This window comes from Grammomys surdaster, unplaced genomic scaffold, assembly GCF_004785775.1.
Source record: "Grammomys surdaster isolate TR1022 unplaced genomic scaffold, NIH_TR_1.0 334, whole genome shotgun sequence".
In the NCBI taxonomy this organism is placed as follows: Eukaryota; Metazoa; Chordata; class Mammalia; order Rodentia; family Muridae; genus Grammomys; species Grammomys surdaster.
Window position 1 is genome coordinate 2,313,328 of NW_021604753.1, and position 21,486 is coordinate 2,334,813.

General features: G+C 44.3%; 1 protein-coding gene across 1 annotated transcript in view; it reads left to right on the forward strand.

The window, feature by feature from the left end:
• The first annotated feature begins 399 nt into the window (after positions 1-399).
• The window catches only part of Cpped1 (calcineurin like phosphoesterase domain containing 1), a 107,881-nt gene continuing 86,794 nt past the window's right edge, over positions 400-21,486 (forward strand). The window contains exons 1-2 of the mRNA XM_028778385.1: positions 400-558; positions 21,125-21,343. Coding sequence (XP_028634218.1) covers positions 489-558; positions 21,125-21,343 — 289 coding nt within the window. The 5' untranslated portion in view covers positions 400-488. The remainder of the gene's footprint in view (positions 559-21,124; positions 21,344-21,486) is intronic.

Genomic DNA, 21,486 nt, shown 5'->3' on the forward strand with positions numbered 1-21,486 from the left:
AGATGCCTTAAAGGCTCTTGAGATCATGGTGAGCAGTTTGGAAGGGCTGCAACATAAAACTTAGAACATCAAGTTGAAATGGAATTTCTGATAAACAATATTTAAAAAATAACTGCATGAGTATCTCCCAAATACTGCGTGAAATACTTATGCTAAACCTTTTTTTGCTATTCTTACTAACCTGAAATCACAAATTATGAAGCAGCCCTATGTTTGTTAAATAAGACAATCCCAGGCCTCAAAGCCTCAACACCCAGTCTGTTCCAGGGCAACTGGACCCTGACCAGACACAGGGGTCGATCCCAGAGGGGTGGCAATCGCCTTGTCTGGCCCAGGCAGTACTAGCAGCACCCAGAGTGGCCCCGCCCCGCCCGTCCCTCCCAGAGCTGAGGGCAGGTTCCAGAAGCTGTTCCAGGCGGGCCTGCCCGGTGGTGTAGAGTCGCGCCCTCCTCCCACAGAACGTGCCCAGGCAAGGCCAGTCGCTCGTCATGTCAGCTGCGAAGGCGGCGGATGTTTTCCACAGAGCCCGGGGCAGGACCCTGGACGCGTTTTCCTCAGGTACTGCTGCTTGGCTCTTCGCCCGGGAAGGGGGACTCCAGAGCTGCAGAACCTTCCGCGCGGGGAACCTTCCGGTCGCGGGCGCGCACTTCCAGCCGGTACCCTTTGCGGGTTGCACACGGCACCGGGAACCGTTGTAGGAGTTGTCCCTCCCTCGCGGCAATGGGTTCTTCGCTGGCCTTGACCTGACCTTGTAAACAACAAACTAAAAAAGCAAACAAACAAACCAGAAGGGCAGAGATGGCAAAGAAGTGAATAAGTGCTTGGGCTCTGCTGTGGGGCCTGTCTTCTATCTTCCCCATCTGTAGAACCCGGCCACTGCAAGCTTATGGGGGGTTTGGGGGGGGGGGGACCTGACAAGTGAGGGATGTGTTGGAGGCTGATACTTGTAGTGAGATTGTATTTTCTATCCTGCTGTTTACTGTAACCGTAGAGAGGGAAGGCATTCTGGTCCTGGTAGCGTTCTTGGACGTTGGTCTTAGAGAATCTGCCCCTATGTCTTGCCTCAAAGGGAGTGTTAACACATCTGAGTATTTCTGTAACCTAGGGTGGGACACATGCTAGGTGTTATGCAAATGCTAGGCCTTGAGCTACTCAGAGGATACACGATTGGTTCCTGTTTCCCTCTGTTGAGTTTGGATCTTTGGAGTTGATTCTTCTCTGGCACTTGGCATCGAACCATAGAAACTTTTACCTTTCTTGTCTTGTTATCCAGCCTCTAATTTGTCTGAACTGCTCTGAAAAAGAAGCAGGCCAGTTCCAAACCCTGGAGGGCCTTGGCACCTGCTCTTCTCTGCTCTGCTGGTGAGACTAGGGAGTGTGGCACCTTCTCAGCCTTCGCATCTTTTTTTCATTTCCTCAGACTTACCTCTGCATAGCTAGCCAAAGAAGATCAATCCTACATTTCTCTGCTAGACCTTTGTTTCTTTTCCCTTTTTGCAATTCAAGGTTCTTCACAGATGTGCACAGCCAAAAGTCCACTGATGGTGGACTGGGGAAAATCCAGTCTGCTGTGGTGCCATTTTCTACAAATTCTAATGTGTCTTATGTCTTTTCCCCAGCCTATACATTTTTGAGATGCATCTATATTATATCCAAGAAGTTCTCCTTACTTCCTTCTGAACAGCATCCCATTGATGGAGCATATGTGTTGTTATGTTTTGTTAATGGATGTGCTGAGTCTTCTCCAACTTTCCTCTCTTTGCTTCTCCAAATTTCTCTTTGCCACAGTGCTCCAGGAACGACTGCCATAGACTTGCAGCAATGAACTCATTGTCCTGAAGCTCCCACAGCAGATCAGGAAGAGGGGAATCAAACACCAGAATGTTTATTCCTGCACTTGATACCCTTTCAGGGTTCCCTTTTGTAGGCTGTATTCCTCCCCTGAAGGCCCTGCAATCGTTATATTCTCAGACTCTATTTCCAGATTGAGGCGTCTGTGTGACAGTGGCTCTCTTTTGACTGCTAAAATGTTCCTCAAATTTTCTTTGTATTCATCCCATCCCAGATAATCCCTTTGAAAGTGACTCAGGCATTTTCCTAGTTTTAGTATGTTTACTACTTCTTCTTTGGTCCTGACTGGTACAATGACCATTTAGTTACGTACTTTTCATTCTTGTAAACAGTATTGTAGTAAGCCGTTTTGTACAACTGTCTTCTATAAACACATGAGAGAATTTCTTCAGGAGCAAGAGTGTGGGTTATAGGGTATAGTCATGCACAGATTTCCCAGGGATAGCTACATTACCTTCCAGAAGGTTCGTAACTGTTTATGTTCCCGCTAGCAAACTGTTCCTGCTATAGGTTTCTTTCCAGTCTGAGAAATAATTACCATGTTTCATTTAAAGTCTCTAATAAGTTGTGAAGAATAGAGAAGGAAAGGGTGACAAATTCCTAGACCTCAGGCTCCAAATCTAGGCATAGAGCTGTGGCACAAAGTAACAATCCTTGGCACCCAGTGACCATCTCCGTGAGAGGAGTTGGGATTGTGTGTACTGTCCAACTTGATGAGGGGGAGAGCATTGACTGACATCAGAGAGTAAGGGAGAGAGTCAAATTCATACAATGGATTTGAGATACCATCTGAAATCCTGAACACTGGACATTTAGGGAGGTAGGGATGTGTGCCATGCAGGGGGAGTAGACAGTGCTGCCTTAAGATTTGGAGACATCCTGAAGGGGAACAATGTACCATTGTGGATGGTTCCTGTGAATTGTCTGTACTGTGTGTTCCTTAGCATGTGTTTATTCAGATGGGTGCAGCATACACCAAAGATTCGAAAACAGAAACAATCAGAAATTCTAGAAAAACCAGCAGCCAATCTTGGCACCTTTCTTGGCAGGAAGGCTTAGGAGGGAGGCACATGATATCAGATGCCACAGAAATGTACACAGTTGTACTCACAGATGCCCCCGGGGCAGCCCAGTTACTGTGGGAAGTAGAGCCTAAGTTTGTAGAGACAGGTCTCACACCTCCTTCAAAGCAGTTCAGTTAACTCAAGCAGCTGTCCCAGGCTTACACTATGCTCATCCCCAGAAAGGAGCTACCCAACCCAACCAGATGTGATACCTGAGTGACAGAGCTTCTGTTTCTCCAGGAGTTTGATAAGTGAGTCTCAGTTTCAACCATCCATTCCTTGTTAACATAATCTGCTCTGCTCTGCTGATGAGGGCTCACATTCTTAAGGCGTGTTAAGATACTCATTTTAATTAGGCAAATTGATAATTATAGTTCCTTGAGATATATCCTAATTAGGACTCTTTTAGGCTAGCATGTAACTACCTTCTCAGAGGTTTACCACATCTGTTCTGAAGAAATTCTGAAAGGGAGAAATCAGGACAGAGGTGCTTTTTAAAATTGTATTTGAGTGCTGGTATCATGGCTCAGAAGGTAAAGGTGTTTGCCAACAAGGCTGACAACCTGACTTTGATTATGGGAGCCCACATGTTAGGAGAAGACCAGCTGCCATAGGTTGTCCTCTGACCTCCAGGTGAGTGCCATGGCATCTGTGCACCCACACCTCCACGTAATAAACAACAAAATTGAAGTTAACTGTTCTAAGGTCCTAAACATATTTGTTCTTATTTTATCCTATCAGGATAGTTCCACCTCCTTGGGTAGTTTTCTTTAAAACATTGTTTGAGGGCTGGATAGATGACTCAGCAGGTAGAACACTTCCACTCTGCTGGAGGACCTGGCTTCAATTCCTAACATCCAAATCAGGTGGCTTACAACCACTTGTAACTGTAGATCAAGGGTATCTGACACCCTCTTCACAGACATACCTGTGTGGTATACATTCACACAGGGAAACACAGAAATAAAAAATAAAAAATTTTAAAAGAGGTTTTTTTTTTTTTTTTTGGTTTTCGGTTTTTCGAGACAGGGTTTCTCTGTGTAGTCCTGGCTGTCCTGGAACTCACTCTGTAGACCAGGCTGGCCTCGAACTCAGAAATCCTCCTGCCTCTGCCTCCCAAGTGCTGGGATTAAAGGCATGCGCCACCACTGCCAGGAAAAGGAATACATTTTTAAAATAATAAATGAAAGGTTGTTTCTCGGAACATTTTGCACCTCTGCAGCTGCCTTGTAGAAACTGATGGTTTTGTTATTTCTCAGTTTTCCCTGTATATCCTCTCACTGGCGAGAGTAAGTGGATTCTCAGTAGAAATACTCAAGTTTAAACAGTTGTAACAGGGAAGAAGATGAAGTAAGAGCTTCAGTTGTGCCTTTTCATTTAGGACAAATTAGTTCTTTCTTATTTGAAGAGGGATCTGTTCAATAAAAGCTGTGGGAGTGGACAGATTTGGCCCAACAGCCTAAATCAATACTGAGTTTAATCACAGTAGCTGAACTTTGGTTGGTTGTGGAAGGCCCTGTGGTGATAACTGAGCCTTAAGCAATTAACCAGGTAAGCTGTAGCTCAGTGACTGTTGATTGACTAACTGTAGCCAGTTAAATTGTTCTGTGTTCTTCGCTTCTGCTTTCCCTTCCTCACTTTAATGCTGCCTGGCCCCGTGCTGGAGCTCTCGGTGCTGGCTCTAAGAGCAGCCTACTCACAAGTCATTTTTGCTGTGATCAAATAAGTAACTGAGCTAAATTCAGTTGGCCAAAGGAAGTTCCCTCTGATAGTCCCTGTGGCTAAACAGGAATGTTCCTCATCATGATCACCAGCTAAGGGATCTGTTGATCAGTGCACATTGACATGTTTAAAAAGGCCACACGTAAAAGGAAAAAAAAAAAACGATTTTAAATGAGTTTATTTGAGATAGGCTCTAGCTGAGGCTGGTCTGGAACTGATGAGCCTCCTGCCTCAGTCTCCTTAGTGCCTGGCTTACTGCTGAGTGCCACCATAACCTGGCTGGGCTTCTACTTTTGAAATCTTTATTGGGAACTTGTTTATGGTAACATTTATTCCTATTGTGCTTATAGCTTGTTTTCAATAATGCTCCAGAGTGATGCAGGCAGGCAGTACTTTAAAGCAGCGTTGTGTCCACCTGCAGTCTGCAAGTGTTCCCACTCCTACCTGTCACAGGTGCCTACTACATTCCTGTGCAGAGAAGTCTTGTTTGGACATTTCCTGTGAATGGAGTCATATGTGGCCTTTCCTGGTTGGCTTCACCTCAGAGTGCTTCCAGAAGTCCTCTACACTGTAGCTAATAGCTAGTGCTTTGTCCCCTTTATTGCATCCCATTTCATTGTGGGAATAACCAAATTTGTGTGTCCACTCATTGATAAATATCTGGATTTTTTATATTCATGGACATTCATTAAGACATTGTTTAAATGAGTAGCTACTATAAACAGAACAAATCTTTAGGTTTTTTTTGTAGGTTTGGAATTTCTGGGTCATGCAGTAGCTGTGCTACTATTTTACCTCCTGACCAGCAGTGCCTGCGAGTTAAAAGCAACTCAAGGAGGAAGGGTTTATTTTGGTTCCCAGTCAGAGGTATAGTTTTTCACGGCAGGGGCATGGTGGCAGCTGAGGGTAAGGCAGCTTGGTGTATTGTACCCATATTCAGGAAACAGAAAGAGATGACACCAGATGCTCACTCGGTTCTCTGCCCTTCTTCAGTCCAGTGCATTGAGTGGTGTCGTCCGTAGTCAGGGTTGGTCTTTCCTCCTCAGTAAAACCTTTCTGGAAGCATCCTCATAGACACACCCAGAGGTATGTTTCCGTAGTAATTTCTCTAAATCCAATGAACAAATAGTATACTTAATGGTCACTGGTGGACCTCAAAAGAAATAATTACTAAGATCATTAGCTATTTTAAAATTGTGGGGTTGTTTGTTTGTTTATTTGTTTTGTTTTTTATAATTGAGCCGAAAGAGTTCTTATTTCTGGACCAGGCTCCTTTTTACTGAATGTATGTTGTACAGATACTATCTTAAAAACAGGTTTTAAGTTATGATGAAGTCCAATTGATCAGCTTTTTTTTTTATCATGTCACATCTACAAAATACTTCCCTAAGTTGCAGGTCACAAAGACTTAATCCAATACTTACTATATTTTATGGTATGAACTCTTGCATTTAGAACAAGCATTCTTTTTTAAGTTTGTAGAGAGCCAGTGAGATGGCTTACTGGGTAAAAGCATTCACCGTGAAAGCCAGGTGACTGGAGTTCTGTCTCTGGAACAGAGAAAGCTGGATATAATGGTACACATCTGTAACTGTAGCACTCCCACAGCAAGATGGGAGACAGACAGGAGAATGCAGTCGTGCAGCTTGCAGGCCAGGTATCCTGGAGTATACAGCACAGAGAAAGGGCAAGAGAACCTGCCTCATAAACAGATGCAGGGCAAGAACTGACTTGCAGAAATCATCCTTTGACCTCCTTTGGTGTTCTATGGCACTGGGTGCCCACCCCAATAATAAAGTAAGTTAAGAAGTTTTGTTCACTGCATGCTTCCTGTGACCCGTCCCCAGTCTGTTAGTGCTGCTGCTTACTTTGAAGTTGCCTAGTTTACACAGCTGCGGACGGAACCCACTTCTCAGGCATGTTAGACAAGGCCTCAACCACTGACCTACCCGTCCAGCCCCTTGAGGTGGTTTGTCTGTGTGATATAGAGGAAGGGTCTCGTTATTAGGAAGCTCTCGCTACTTCCTTTTCTACCCATAGTTAAACAGTTTAAAGCAGAAAGAATACACTATGGATTAACATTTTCATGTAGGGCATAACTACACACTGATTTATCCAAGACAGGTGCTTGGCCTGAATGTATAGACAGACCTGATGTGACTTTTTTTATATAAGCACTAATGAAAGAATCTTTCCCAGTTGCACATATCCTCCCATCCCACCCCCATAGACATGTACTCAATTAAAAAGCACTTGGGAAGCACTCTATGTGGGGAATTCTTAAGTTTATATTTTTCCTTTTTGACATTTGTCTTCCCAACATCCAATTTAATGGTGTTTTATATTTACCGGCTCACATTTATTGAGTCCCCCAAACTTTCATCTTCATTAGAGACACAGAGTTGGAAACAACTCTCCATGTTCCTCTGCTTTACACATTTCATTAAACCAGGCAACTTCAAAGTAAGCAGCAGCACCAACAGACGGGGGGCAGGTCACAGGAAGCGTGCAGTGAGCAAAGCAAGCCTCTCAGGGTCAGGCCCATGACTATGCAGCATGCAGGAGGGTGGAGTGCTGGCAGAGGCTCACCCACCCACTGACCTCTGAGTGACATTATCTTTTGCAGAAAGCTTCTGTAATGCTAGCTAGACCTTCCAGGCCCCCTGGATGTTTGTTCAGAATAAAACCTTACAGAGAAGGCTAGCAGGCTACTTTTATGTCTGTGTACTGCCCACATTTTACCTTTACCACGTGCTTCAGTGAGAATGGACATTGATGCAGACATAGGGCAGTGGCTGGCCCCAGCTGCCTGAGAGCCCCTACCCTTCGGCCCCTCCCCTCAGCCAAGTTTGGTGTACAGATAAGTCAGACACTAGGGAATAAATGGCCACATTCTGCATAGCCTTCTTTAAGAAAAGAAAAACCAAGTTTTCTTTCCATGCTAATGCCAACTATATTCATTTATAAAACAGGTGCAGAGCTTGGTAGATGTGCCATAAGGCACAGCTAACTATCACACACTGACTTTGGTTTATGCTGCCTTCCTGTGTCTAGGGCCACCAAGGCATTTCATGGTGTAGGTTCTTACCCTAGTGAATGGACAGGGCCAGAGGCTTTTGATGACAAATCCCTTACCTTTGTGGCCAAGTGACCCTGGAGCAGGGCCAGGTTTTCACCTGCCCAGGCTGCTCTTTCTCCATGGCTTTCCAGCTCACTTGTTTACCTGAAGCTGAGGGATCGTTAGTGGTCTTGGCATTGTCTGTCCCTCTTCTGTTCAAATTATTCCAGGTCTTGTGCATTCATCCTTGAGAGCACACTGACTTTGTCTACTGCTCTACCCAGTTGCCACCACAAGCACCCTGGCCACCCCCAGGTCACACATGAACAGTTCAGTAACTTTATGCACTCACTTCCTTGCCCCTGCCACTTCCTCTGTGACTCTATGGAGATGTTGGGGGTTGTTTTGTCACTGTTGTTTGTAGTACTGAGGTGAAATTCAGGGCTTCCCACATTCTGGGGTAGATCTTTTCCATTGGGGCTATCCCACTAGCCCCAAGACAAACTGTCTCAAACAAGTTTGGGATCTGTCACCCCCAGACTAGGTTTTTCTCTGTCTGTCTCTCCTGTGCTGTCTCCAGGCTGTAGTTGAAGAAGATGTGTTGCTCATCTTTGATAACTTAGGCCTCAACACTTGATTCTTAACCATTCTTTTCCTTGATGACGCTTAGGGCAGTTTGCAGTGCCTTTGTCCTTAGGATTCTGTGGTCTTTCCTACCTCTGGACATTGGCTGGTGGCCAAGCCTACTCAGGAGTCACGTGATAGTGTGGAAATAGATGAGTCCCTGCATGTGTTTCTGCCCCACATACTGTGCATCCTCTGGACAAAAGAAAACTGAAACCAAAGTATTAGACAAACCACTAGCATCCTTCACACCCACGCTGGACAGCCATGCAGTGTGCTCTGCTCAGAAACATCTGCAGGATGAAGCTTTCCCATCAGATAGGTGCCATTAGCTGGAAGGACTGTTACATTCTTTTTGTATTCAAAGACTCTGCCTGGCAGGTGCCTGCAGGGCTACCTCTGCCCAGAGAATGGGGCCGTGTCCAGGTCTCCCTCAAGCTCCAGTGAGTCAGCAATTGCCAGCATCTTGGTGGGGAAACAAGGACATGGGAAGAGGTCTAGCCAACAGCTACCTAAAACAGGCACCCCAAAATGGCACAGGAAGGTCCTGGAAATGTCTTACTGTTTGCCAGTAATGCTAAATGCCACCTGGCCAAGGAGTCTTGGCCTATTAGCTGTCTTGGCTCCAAAGAGTTTTGCAAGCCTTCACTTTCGGGTGGTAAGTGTGTCAGCCAAGCCGTGACTCAGAAGTGTTTGTGTCTCAAAATCATTTTTTTGTTTATAGTTCATTTGAACTAAAATATGCGTAAGTTTACCCTGGTACCTGGTACAAGTAGTTTGGCAATTCTGTAGATTGCTCTTATGGTTAATCCTGTTGAGAGAGAAGTCCCTGAAGGAAATTTTAAAATTACTTTTTGCACATGGCACATCTCACCCTTTGTAGGTATGTGGTTGGTGCCTTTTATCCCCCACACAGAGTAGTGCAGCTGTCGCTGAAGTCCACTTTCGATCCCTACCTTCTCTGCACCCTCAGAGCTGTCACCAGCCCCCAGGCCCTGAACAGCCATTATGGAAGGCACCATACACGCCATATCCAGCCTGGAGATTTTATGGTGAGACTGTTGTTAGACTAGGAAGCCCCACAGTAGTGGATTTTGTTTAGCAACCTTCCCCACACACACACACACTAAAATAAGATTAGTCCCCCAAGAAGAAAAATGATTTGCCGAAGACTTTTAGACTGTCATTCACCATGCAGATTGCTGCCAGAAGGAGCTGCAAAAATTGTATTTCACTGGCATCTGCTCTTTAGCCTAACAGCCTCCAGGCAGCTGTGAGGCTTTCCTGTCTTTGTTGTTTTGTAACCAACACAGAATCCATAGTATGGGAAAGGTAAGAGTGTTGGGACAAAGCATTAGATACTTACCCTAAAACGTCATCAGCTGTTTTCTGAGTCACGCTGTATGCCATAGGTCAAACTCCAGGAGTTTGGTTCAAATGATTTGCATTTTAACTGTTTCTTCATAAGGAGCTGCCTTTATTCATTATCTACAGAGGAAGAACTGAACCCCAGAGTGTCGAGGGAGATATTTAAAAGCATCAACACCCGATCTGTCTTGTGTTATAGAGCCGCCATGTTCCCTACTAGGCTAGGCCTGAGGTCACGAGCAGCGGTGTGTTCTCACTGCTGCCACGGCTCAGGCCACCTGGTTCAAGCAGCCAGCTTGGGCGGCCAGAGACACCAGCCCTGCCACCCACAAGACACCAGCGTGAGAGATTGCCCTGCCAATCTTCCACGCTGTCTCCACAAGGCTGGGCTGAGCCCAGACCATCCTGCCATCCACACGGTACCTGGTAGAAATGAGACTCTAATGCTTAAAGATTATCCAATAGCTTTATATATTTGGTAATGTTCAATAACAAGATGCCCACACAATTAGAGGTATAACCCAATACCCAACCTAGAAATATCAGCTACCTTTGACTGTTAGAGACACATGCATGTCCGCAGCCATGTTCCCCCCTTTCCCATCCTCTCTCTCTCCTTACTCCTCCCACCTTAGCTCTTCCCAACTTGCGGGGAAATTTTTCCGCTACACCAGAGAGGATAAGGAGCTTGAATGTGTTACAGTTAGTAAAGAATATAAACGGACTGGGGCATAAACTTGAAACTCAGAATCTAGGCCACGTGGGCCAGGTAAGGGTAGGTCATGGTGTGGTCTCACCCTAACCTTCTGTTCTGCCTTGTGGTGTTTGCCTTACCCTTTCCAAGAGTGTGTCCCTCCCAGCACGCTGCTACTCACTCTGCTTTGTGACTATCCCAATTCCACCTGGGATCCTAGTAAGTTTGGTATCAGATAACAGCCTCTTTCTGTTCACTTTTCCCAATGGCTGCTCTGTAAGGCCTTAGAGGACAGGACCTGCCTGCATTGCCTACCACTGATTTTCTAGCATTGCACCTCACAGAAGTGTGTCAGACTTCTGTATGCTGGGGTTACAGGTGTGTACCATGATGCTCAGCTCCTATGTGTTTGAATAAAAGAAGGGATCCAGAGTAGCTGCTGCTTTCAGGGAAAGCAGGGAGGCCCTGTGGAGGCAGCAGCTGGCCTGATTGAGATAGACGAGATTTCAACAGAGTCTTGGGAGGGCATCAGGCTCAGTGCTGGAGGTAGGTACTAGGCTGGCCAGTGCAAATGAGATTTCTCAGTAGGAAGAGTTTACAAGTAGAGAGCAGCCATTGGAGGGATGGGAAGTGTGGATGTGTGAGAGGGGCAAATAGTGCTTCCTTTGGTTGTGTGCCGTTACTGGTGGCTGTAGGGTAGGTGTCAGCAGTATGCCCAGCTCTTACCTACTGGGTTCCAATAGCACCACTATGATAGTTAAGACTGATTATCAACTTGACAGGATCTAGAATCACCAGGGACATGCCTGTGAGGTATAACCAGATTAGATGGAGACAGGAAGACCCATCCTATCTGTGAGTAGCACCATTTCATAGGCTGGAGTATCAGACTGAAGAGAAATAAGGAACTGAGCCAAACAGTATCGGTTGTTACTGTCTGCTTCCCGACTATAAATACAATGTGAATGGCTGCCTCAAGTTCTTGCCACTCCAACTGCCATATTGGACTGTATCCTCAAACACTGATCCATAACAACCCCCTTCTTTAAGTTGCTTTTATCAGGTATTTTATCACAGCGCCAGTGTAAGTAACCAATACAACTACCCATTTCCCACTGTGACATCCCAAAATGTCTCTAGACGTTTATGTTAAAGTCATCCTGAGATGGCTAGACTGACTCCATGACAGGCTTCAAACTGGCAGTTAAGGAGACTGGGCCTCAATCTCTGTTTCCAAGAACTGGACAAGTCCAGGCCTCAGAAGCAGCCCTGTCACCTGGCCGGAGGCAAGGACAATGGGTCAGCAGCAGTTTCCAGACTCCCTGAGGTACTTCCTCAGTAACAGACTCCCCAGCAAGTTTCCATCCCCCACATCCCAGTAATGGAATGTCCATAGAGATGGACCCAACAGATTAACATAGAGGTCACCTACCCCAGAATTCCCCAATGTGCTTTACATCAGGCCTGTGAGCTCACTTGTTTATCTCTCTGTCTTGGTAATGGGAGACCCCAGCATGCTGGACTTCTGTACAATAAAACACTCGGCGTTTACATACTATTTGAGTCCAGGATGTCATTCTTTGGTGAATCATGGACCCTTTCAATCCAATAATATGGATGTTAAAATGTCAACAGCCATCCTGCTCTATTGAGTGTAGAGCCACTGGTGTGACTGATCTGTGGTAGATACATCTGGAAAAGCTTTGCCTTTATCCTGGTTCCCCAGTGTCAGGATGAGCCAGGGTCCAGTGGCATCCCTACTGATCCCTGCCATATGTTTGCTACATGCCAGCCTCAAGACAGGCCTGAATGACACATGCGTGCTCTGGAGAGAGAAGCAGACATGGGCCTGCCATTGAGGAGAATCAGAGCATATCTCATCTCCACTGGCTTGGGCAGTGATAGGGGAAGTTTTAGAACAGCATGGCTGAGTGGCCTGGAGAGGGAATTTTCAGAGTTACTCTTGAAGCCCTGTTTCAGTTGGAATAGCAGACAGCTGCCTCACATCCAAGGGGGTTGTGGTACTGGACAGGAGGGCCAGGGCAGGTGATGTAGAAAAGGAATGTTGTAGCTTGGTTGACTGTGTGAAGTCAAAGACATGATCCCAAAGTCTGTAGACTGAGGGCCTGGAGTGATGGAGGAAATACGTTAGCAGAAACAGGTCCACGAAGACATTCACTTTGTGATACTGAAAGCTTAGGGCACCCAGGGAAAGAGCCAGGATGACTGGAATTCGTGGATTGTGAGTGAAATGCATGAACTGTAGAGATGTTGGATTTAAGATACTGAATCCAAGTTGGACATTCCCAGAAAAATAAACCTACTCACTATGCTCTGTTCATTTTAAAGTTAATTCTAGTCGAATGTATTTTGAGTTTGCTAAATTAGCAGGAGTCAACACCATGGATTCTCGAATCTTTGTATCCTGTAATAATGTGACAATAATGTGTAATAATGCTGAGGCCTCTTAACCGCACTGCTCAGCCAGGGTCTTATGCTGTGTGCCATGTTAGACCAAACTTCATTTAGAAAGTGTGCTGGTTTTGATAAAAATGGCCCCTAGAGGGAATGGCACTATTAGGAGGTGTGTCCTTGTTAAAGGAGGTGTGGCTTTGTTGGAAGAAGTGTGTTACTAGGGGATTTGAGCTTCTTAAAGGTTTCAAATACCCAAGCCAGGCCCAGAATCTCACTCTGTCTTCCTGCTGCCTGAGGATCAGGATATAGAACTCTTAGCTACCTCTCCCACTATTTGTATGTCATGGTGTTTCCCACCATGACGATAATGGACTTATACTTCTGAACTTCAAGCAGGCTCCAATTAAATGTTTTCGTTTATGAGAGTTTCCGTGGTAATGGTGTTTCTTCTCACCTAAGACATACTTCCTAAGACAGAAAGTATATTTTTTTTTGCCCTTTATGGAAATTAAGAGATCTGTTTATCATTGTATTCTACCTACAGCTATTCAAGGGTGTTTGTTAGTAGCATATCCTGAGTGCATATATTGTTAGAGCGTGAAACACTAAGATACAATGACACTCCCTGGTCTTTTCCTAGACATGGGATAAGAACAGTGATTTATCTGCTTTGGGGACTGCATTTACTGTTGACTAGCAGACAACAACAAAAGGCTCTGTGATGGTTCTAATTTTCAGTATATATTAAAAGTCACCTTCCATTAACAATTGACAAATATGCCCAAAAGGTAATGAAAGTGCACAAGGGGAAATACATTAGCAGAAACAGGTCCAAGAAGACATCCAGTTTGTGATACTGAAAGTGCAGACTGTAAAGAGAATTGGAGTTTGGATGTCTGATTTTCAGCAGGATTTAGCACAGAAACAGTCTCAGGGGGAAGTCTAATAGGGAGGCAGTGTGCGAGTCCTACAGGCTTAAAGATTCACCCCACGTCAAGCTGCCTTGCACTTTATTAAACAGATGAAAAAAACCTCAGAGGCTTTTTCTGTGCATGGTTTATTATACCTGAGATCCACTGTTAATCCGTCAATTTTGCAGGATGCTTGTCATGATAGTCTCTTACCAGGCAGCAGAAATTAGACTTAGCCATGTCTTGTAACTCTGTGTGCAACAGATGAATTGGATTGGTAAAGCAAAGCTTTTTCTTTAAAACATATTTTTTCTACTTTAATTATTTCTTTTATTGTTTGAGATTTTAATATAATTACATTATTGCTTCTCCATTTCCTCTTTTCAAACCCTCCCATAAACTCCTCTTGCTCTCTCTCAAATTCATGGCCTTTTCTCCCCTTAATTGTTGTTACACACATACAAACACAGACTTATACACATATTTATATATAAATACAAAAATATAACCAGCTTAATAAGTATGATGCTGTTCTATGTTTTTAGAACATCTGTCTTGTCTTGGAACATTATCTACAGGTACCAAAATGTTTACCAAGCACCTCATGATAAGACACTGACATGTGACTTCTGTGTAATCTCAATCAGTAGTATGATCACCCCATCCAAGCCAGGATGTCTGGCGGGCGGAGTAGGCCACTTGAACCCGCCTTTGCTCCTTGTACCATCACTGGGTCTCTGCTTCCCCACATTGAGGAAAATAGAAGAGTTTGCATAGACGGGAGCCAGATGGTGAATTGGACGTGTGTGAGCTAGAACAAGTTCAGGGGCATGCAGAAAGATCGCACAGCCGCAGCCAGCCTTTGGCAAGTCTCATGAGCAGTGAGGCCACACTTTTCAAGAGAATTAAGAAAAAAAAAAAAATATATATATATATATCTTGAATTCATGCATATATAAATCTTAAATTCACACATATATGTATATATAAAATTTAAATGTTGGCAGCAGATTTCAAATTTTGTAAACAGTGTATGGGTCCAACAGAGCACATCTGCTAGTCAGACCACGAGTTTGGCATGTCTGGAGGAGAAGCTGGGTGTCTGAGCAGTAGCCGTGCCTTGAGTCAGCCCATGCTGTTGGCAGCCACTGTGGAGGGTGCTGGGCCTTGCCAGCTTTATTTTTATGCATTCATCTCATTTACTGAGTCTCTCCATTTGATGAAAACTTTTTGGAGACAAAAATGTCTATATGGAAATCAACAACTTTGGGGCAGCCAGGAGCCCCTTCTAGATTTGTGCATCTCTCCAGCCAGAGATACTCAACTGCTCTTGGGCAGAAGGTATCAGCTATGTGACCTTGAACTCAAGTCCTGAAAGTACTAGCTAGCTCGCTTTGGTTGAATAAAAAGCTGGCTAAGTCAGCTTTTAGAGTAGCGTCATAACTAGCTTTCCAGCTCCCTGTGGGTGGGACAAAATAAATGGGCTTAACTTTGCTCTGTACTAGAAAGTCAGTAGCAAACTTGAAGTTTGCATGAAAATCTCACCTGGGATTTTTTAGTTTTGGAGATAGTATCTTTATAGCTTAGGCTGACCTTGATCTCCCTATATATTGCTGAGTGTGACCTTGAATGCCTTATCCCAGTGCAGGAATTAAGGTATCTACCATTATCTGGCCCAGGGCTTATATTAGTGTCTGTGCCTCCTGGAATGTTTGCCTTGTGAGATTATGATCCCCTGACTTTGTTGTTGGCTAGCCTAGTGACTTCATTTCGATAAAGAGCTCCCCAGAAGCAATGGCTGGGTTGGGGGTAGAGGGTAGAGGTTTGTACAGTTAATAATACACCATTGCTAGGAGACCTTTTCCCCTGACGGCTTTGATGGCAAGTTCTCATGCTGTGAGCTCATAAAGAACCAAGGATGGCCCTGAAGCACAGCTAGCTAAAAACTCACATGGTCTTCAGCTGATGTTGGACTCTAAGATCCAAACCAGGGGACACACTCCCGCAGAAACACACACAGACAGGGGATTCGCTGCAAAAACATAAGATTTAATGATATATTATAATAACCAGTGCACTGGGGTTCCCTCACACGGACACAAGAGGAACCCCAAGTTGAAGCTAAGAACAGTTTTTATACAGTTTAAGGGGTGGACTAGAGAAACAGTGACTAGGCACAATATGATTGGCAAAACAGTGTGACTTTTAAACTGATTGATTGGTTTTTGGGGAATGGGGTGGCAAGGACCTTCCTTGTCTGTGAGTGGCAAGGGTTAGTCCGTCCTGCGGAATGTGTCTAAGTGCTTTGGGCCTTCCCCATCTGCAGGTGGGTTCCCTTCCTTGTGGTCTGAGGAATGTTAATCAGCCTCTCCCTTCTTCCTCTGAATGTTAATCCAGTGTCCTCTGACTAAGGAATGTGCTCCTCCTGGGATGTGTCCTGGGGCAGTTAATTTTTAAGTTTAACCAAATATTCTTACACTGACACCTCCAAACTGGCCAACACTCTGTTTGATGCTTATGAGGGGCTGTGAACACAGGATGGACTGAGCTAACCCTGGGACGTATGAGACAATAGGCTTGTTCTGTCCTGAGCTGCTGTGTTCCTGGTAATTTGCCACTTAGCAGTACAGAGCTAATTGAATTTGTTAAAGAGTGGGCTAGAGAGATGGGTCAGTAGATAACGTGTTCTCTAAGACCTGAATCTGAGTTCCCAGATCCCATGCAAACTTGTACATGTTTCTATAATCACAGCACTTCTATAGAGGGACGGGAGGCAGTGACAGGAGAATCCTCAGAAGCCCTAGGCCTCCACCTGGTTTATGGAACAGAAACACAGCAGAGACCCTTCTGAAGTTGGAAGGCAAGGGCTGGTACTTCACTATACACATGAGAGTTAAAAATTACATTCATTATGGACATTTTTATTCATGATTATCTTGGGTGTTTCAACTAAACAAATGTACACTTTATTATGTATAAACTATGCTGTTGTGCTAGTGTATGGTAGACATGTCCTTGCTTATGGCTGTTTTCATTGTATGTCACAATGTCATAAGGCAGAAATGTTAGAACTAGAGCCAGTGTGAGACAGCTGAGTGAGTAAAGGCACTTGCCACCATGTCTAATGAGTTCAATCCCTGAGACCGACACTGTGGACAGAGCAAGCTAATTCCCAAAGGTTGTCCTCTGCCCTCTATGTGCAAGCTCACGTGTGCCCTTTCCCAGCAACAAATTGTAAATAAAATATAATAAAGTATTAGAACTCACTAGTCACCAAAGTTTTCTTCACATAAGCTCTTTCCATTCAAACAGTCTTGGGTTAATTTTTAAAAGCAACTTCAAATGTGATAATTAGATAGTCATGGACAATACTGAGAGATGTTTAGGACCAAATCCCTAAGCTAAATAAAGTCAGGGACAAAAACAAAACAAAAAAAAATAGGAAAAAAAAACAGAAAAAGATACAACCCCAAAATATCACAGTTAACACAAAAGCTCCTCCTCAGAGTGGTGTTTCAGTTTTGAGTCTCTTAGTATCTGCCCCTTACCCAGAGCACCTGAGTCTCCTCCAGCCAGGTTCCTTGACTGCTTGCAGGCCTCAGATGTCAGTGGGCATGCATCAGTGAGTGATTCAACTGACTCTCCCCCATTATGTGTCTTACCCCCTTCCTGCTGATGTCGCTGGCTCCCAGCTTGTCACAGTAGCCCACCAAGACCCCTCTTACCCTGCACAGCATCCACTGTCGCTAATGCCTCCGCTTTCTCCCTCAAGCCTCCATTTCCAGATAGCTCTCCCTAATTAGACTTGTCTGGCATTTACCCCCTAAGTCTCTAAGACAGTCTGCTTAGGGAAGTTAGTGGGGGAAATGGGGTGTCTACTTGTATATTTCCCAGTAATGTCAGAAGTTCTGATTGTAAAGCAACTATGTTGTGTCTTGAGCTGTTGTGACAGCGCTTCCAGAGGTTCTTGAGAAGCTGGGCTCTCCTAGAGTGGGCAGTAAATAGTAGCTTCACCCTAGAAAGGATGCTATAAAGGTCAGGTGTCCAAGGGCATGTCTGGACTTTGGAATTCCGTTTCATCCTGTAAAACTCTGCCGTTAGAGGGATAAAGGAGATGGACAACCTTAGTGCAGCCCTCCTTCCAGGACAAAGCTTATATAGCCCCGAATCTATAATTCAGCATGTTCTTTAATTTAAATATTTTCAAGTTTGCTCTTCATGTGTGAACATAACTGGAGGCTAGAGGGCGGCTTTTGGGAGTCCATACTCTCCTTCCACTGTGGGATAAGGGTATTGAATTCATGTTATCAGGCTTGTGTGGCAAGGACCTTTATCTGCTGGGCTATCTCTTGCCAGGTCTGTTTAAAATACAGATTCTCACCGTGTAGCTCCGGGTAGCCTCTAATTCTACCTCTTTCTGTTTTCATGCCCAGGTGTGGGGTTTGCAGGCATTGTCACCATGCTGTTGGGCTGTGCAGCATTCAAATTGAGGTGACAATAAAGACCCTCAGCTCCTGAGCAAAACTCTAGAAGACGCTTTACAAGTGCAGACCCCTGAGCTAACAGTCACCTAATAAGATAGATACAGTAGGTTGAGTATTGACGGTGTAGAACTCCATTCACTTTAGATCTATGAATGAGAATTTCTGGAAAGAAGCTTTGACTACAAAGGCTGATTAACTGATTAGAAATTCAGTGGTTGCAAGTCCAAAGCCAAATTATCTTGGCCATCTCTAGCCCTCTTAAAAGCCACCTCTGCCCTTTTGTATATGTGACCTAATGTCTTTGTAGCCATTAGTTAAATCACTTGGAATACACAAACAGTGATAGCTTCTAACAGTGCAGAGACTTAGTCTGCCGGGCGTCCCACTGCCTGAGCCCTGTGACTGAGCTGTTCTGTGACTCCCTACCTGATATTTCCACCAACATTTGAAGAATGTCTGGATTTATGATTTTCCTTGTTCTGTTATTTAAAAGCTTCCTGAAACTATTTCCATATTGGAAGTGGAATTTGGAGTAACCCAAATCCACGTTCCTGGGGCACGGTCTCATATTTGACTCCAGAATAAACTCTCTTCTCCCTTCCGAGATGAAAGCTGTGTCTTTGTATCAACAAGTTGAACCTATTTATTTTGTGCTTCATCACCAGAAAATTGATGCTCTAAGTTTTTACTCAGTAAATGTGTAATGAAAGATTTATTTTAATAGCTTCAAGGACTGTTGGCTTTTTGAGGCTCTTGACTATTTGTCACGGGAAACCACTTGTTAAAATGTTTGCTGCAGGAAACTTTCTGAACTGTGTCATAGCAGGTTGATTTATTCTGTGACCTTGGGTGCCAGTCACCTCCTGGGACTGCTTCTGATTAATTTATAAGTTTTAAATAGCTCTGCAGAGGGTCTCAGAAATCAAAACATAGCTAAATGAGATTAGTGGCATATGGCATACAAAGGTTATTATTGAAATAATAAGAAAATAAGAAAATGTTACTAACCATTAACTTTAAAAACACAAAACAGAATCTGGTAGGTTTTCTGTTATTGTTTGGTTTTGATGTGGGTGTGTTTGTGAGCACGTGCATGTATATGCGTATGTATGTGTTTGTGTGTGTGTGGAGGGGTGTTGTTGTTTTTTGTTTTGTTTTTTGTTTTTTTTTGTTTTGTTTTGGGTTTTTTTGTGGGATGTATTCAGCTTTTCAGGAAGAATCTCTCCCCTTGACCTTTGTCTCTTCAGTCTGATTTGTAGTTATTACCCTGAAACTTGACAGTGGGAAGCAGCAAGCCTGCATTGTCACAGAGACCCTTTGTGGGTCTGGGTCCATCACTGCTGGATGCTGTGGCCACACACGCTCTTAAGGCTCGAGTTAAGGCTCTGTCCTTATCCAAAAACTCAGTAACGGATCTCTCTCTCTCTTCTGGTCCACTCACATGGCCGTTGGCCGGATGTACTTGGCCAGACCCTTCTGTTTGTTGCTATATTGACCACTACATAGGGCAGTTTACAATATGACAGCTTGTGTTTTGCTTTCTTCTGAAACAAAGTCTTTCTCTTATAGCCCATGGGTGACTTGTCTCTGTCTCTGAGCACTGGGATTAAAGTCAAGCACCACTGTAACCAGCTTGTTATGACAGCTTTTGACTATGGAACAAGGAAAGGAGAAGGAAGAAGAAAGAAGGACATGGTCTTCCAGCCTTTATCTGAGAGGACATACTGTTAGCTATGTTCTGTATATTGGAAGCAGTCCATGCTCAAGGATTACAAACGAGTGCATATTTTTGGGCAGTATCTTTAAGGACCACCTTGGTCTTTTTATTAAGCACAGCAAAGGCTGAGTGAATGTGTTCAATCCTTCAGTAGAGTTTGCTCTCTGTCCTGTACAGCATGATGTACACCCAAGCCCCAGCCACTCCTTGTTCACAGTGAACTCAGGTCGATTGCAGTTGGACCATACAGCTCTGATGTAGATCGAGGGTAACATGCAGGTGCCCTTTGTCCTGAGAGTTTCGTGACTCTTAGAATAATGTGTTATATTCCTGTAGTTTGCCAACAGCTGATACTGAGTTTTCCCACTACCTCATATAAAGGTGGAGGTGATAGATTTGTTGGTTTGTTTGATTGTAGTAGTTATTTCACCTTTTCTATGTATAACAAGACATTGTAGGGTATGTGTATCTCTGTGGTGTGTGTGTGTGTGTGTGTGTGTGTGGTGTGTCAGGGCATTTTGTTGTCAGTTCTAACTCAGTTAAACTGGGAAGAAAGAAACGCATTCCATGTTCAGTCCCGCAGTGTGCTTGTACCCGGTCATACAGCCTGTGGATTATTAGCATTGATTTTTTCTTTCCTTTTTTTCCCCTCTTTCACATTGATGTACCCGTTTCAAGATTTCAAGACTTTCTTCCTGGTACCACATCTCCCACCAGATAGCCAGAGCTTGTGAGCGCCAAGTTTTATAATTAAAATTCTGTTACATTTCCCCAAAACAGCACAAATGATTCCATTAAGCCTGGAAGAAAACATTCGTAAGCACTTTACCTAGTAATTTAAATATAACACTCTGGCAGCATCAGTTTGGGTATTTTTAATTCCAATTAGAAGACTATTACTGAGCATTAATATCCTCTGCACTGTGTTCCACTGTGGTCTCGGTTTCATTTCGGATGTCTAGCTTTTAAACAAACAGCTTGGGTACACAGCTACAGCAACCTGCATAGTTTCTCATGGCCCTTGGGAATCACCAGGTCCCCGGCATAATTAGTATAAATCAAAATCCTCTAGACAGTGACAGGAAAATGGTATGTTTGGACAGCAACTTATCAAAATGACCTACTTAGTTTAAGAAAACTACTGTTTGCGCTTACATGGTAACCTGGATGCTTTCGCTGACAAGATTTTATATCACCCCTCCCCCTTCTCTCTTAGAAAAGGAACGGGAATGGAAAGGGCCGTTCTACTTCATCCAGGGTGCGGACACTCAGTTTGGGCTGATGAAGGCCTGGTCCACCGGGAATTGTGACACTGGTGGTGACGAGTGGGGGCAGGAGATCCGTCTCACGGAGCAAGCTGTTGAGGCCATCAACAAGTTGAACCCCAAACCCAAATTCTTTGTTCTCTGTGGTGACCTCGTCCATGCTATGCCAGGTAAGCAAGCCTGGGGCTGTCAAGGAGGGACTTTCTTTCTTCATCTTCAGCTAATCCTGACCAAGTATAGGCAGGAAAAAAAATAGATTTTTCTCTCAAAGACATCTCTGTCCAGTGTTGTTCCTACTCTTCAAGTTGTTGTA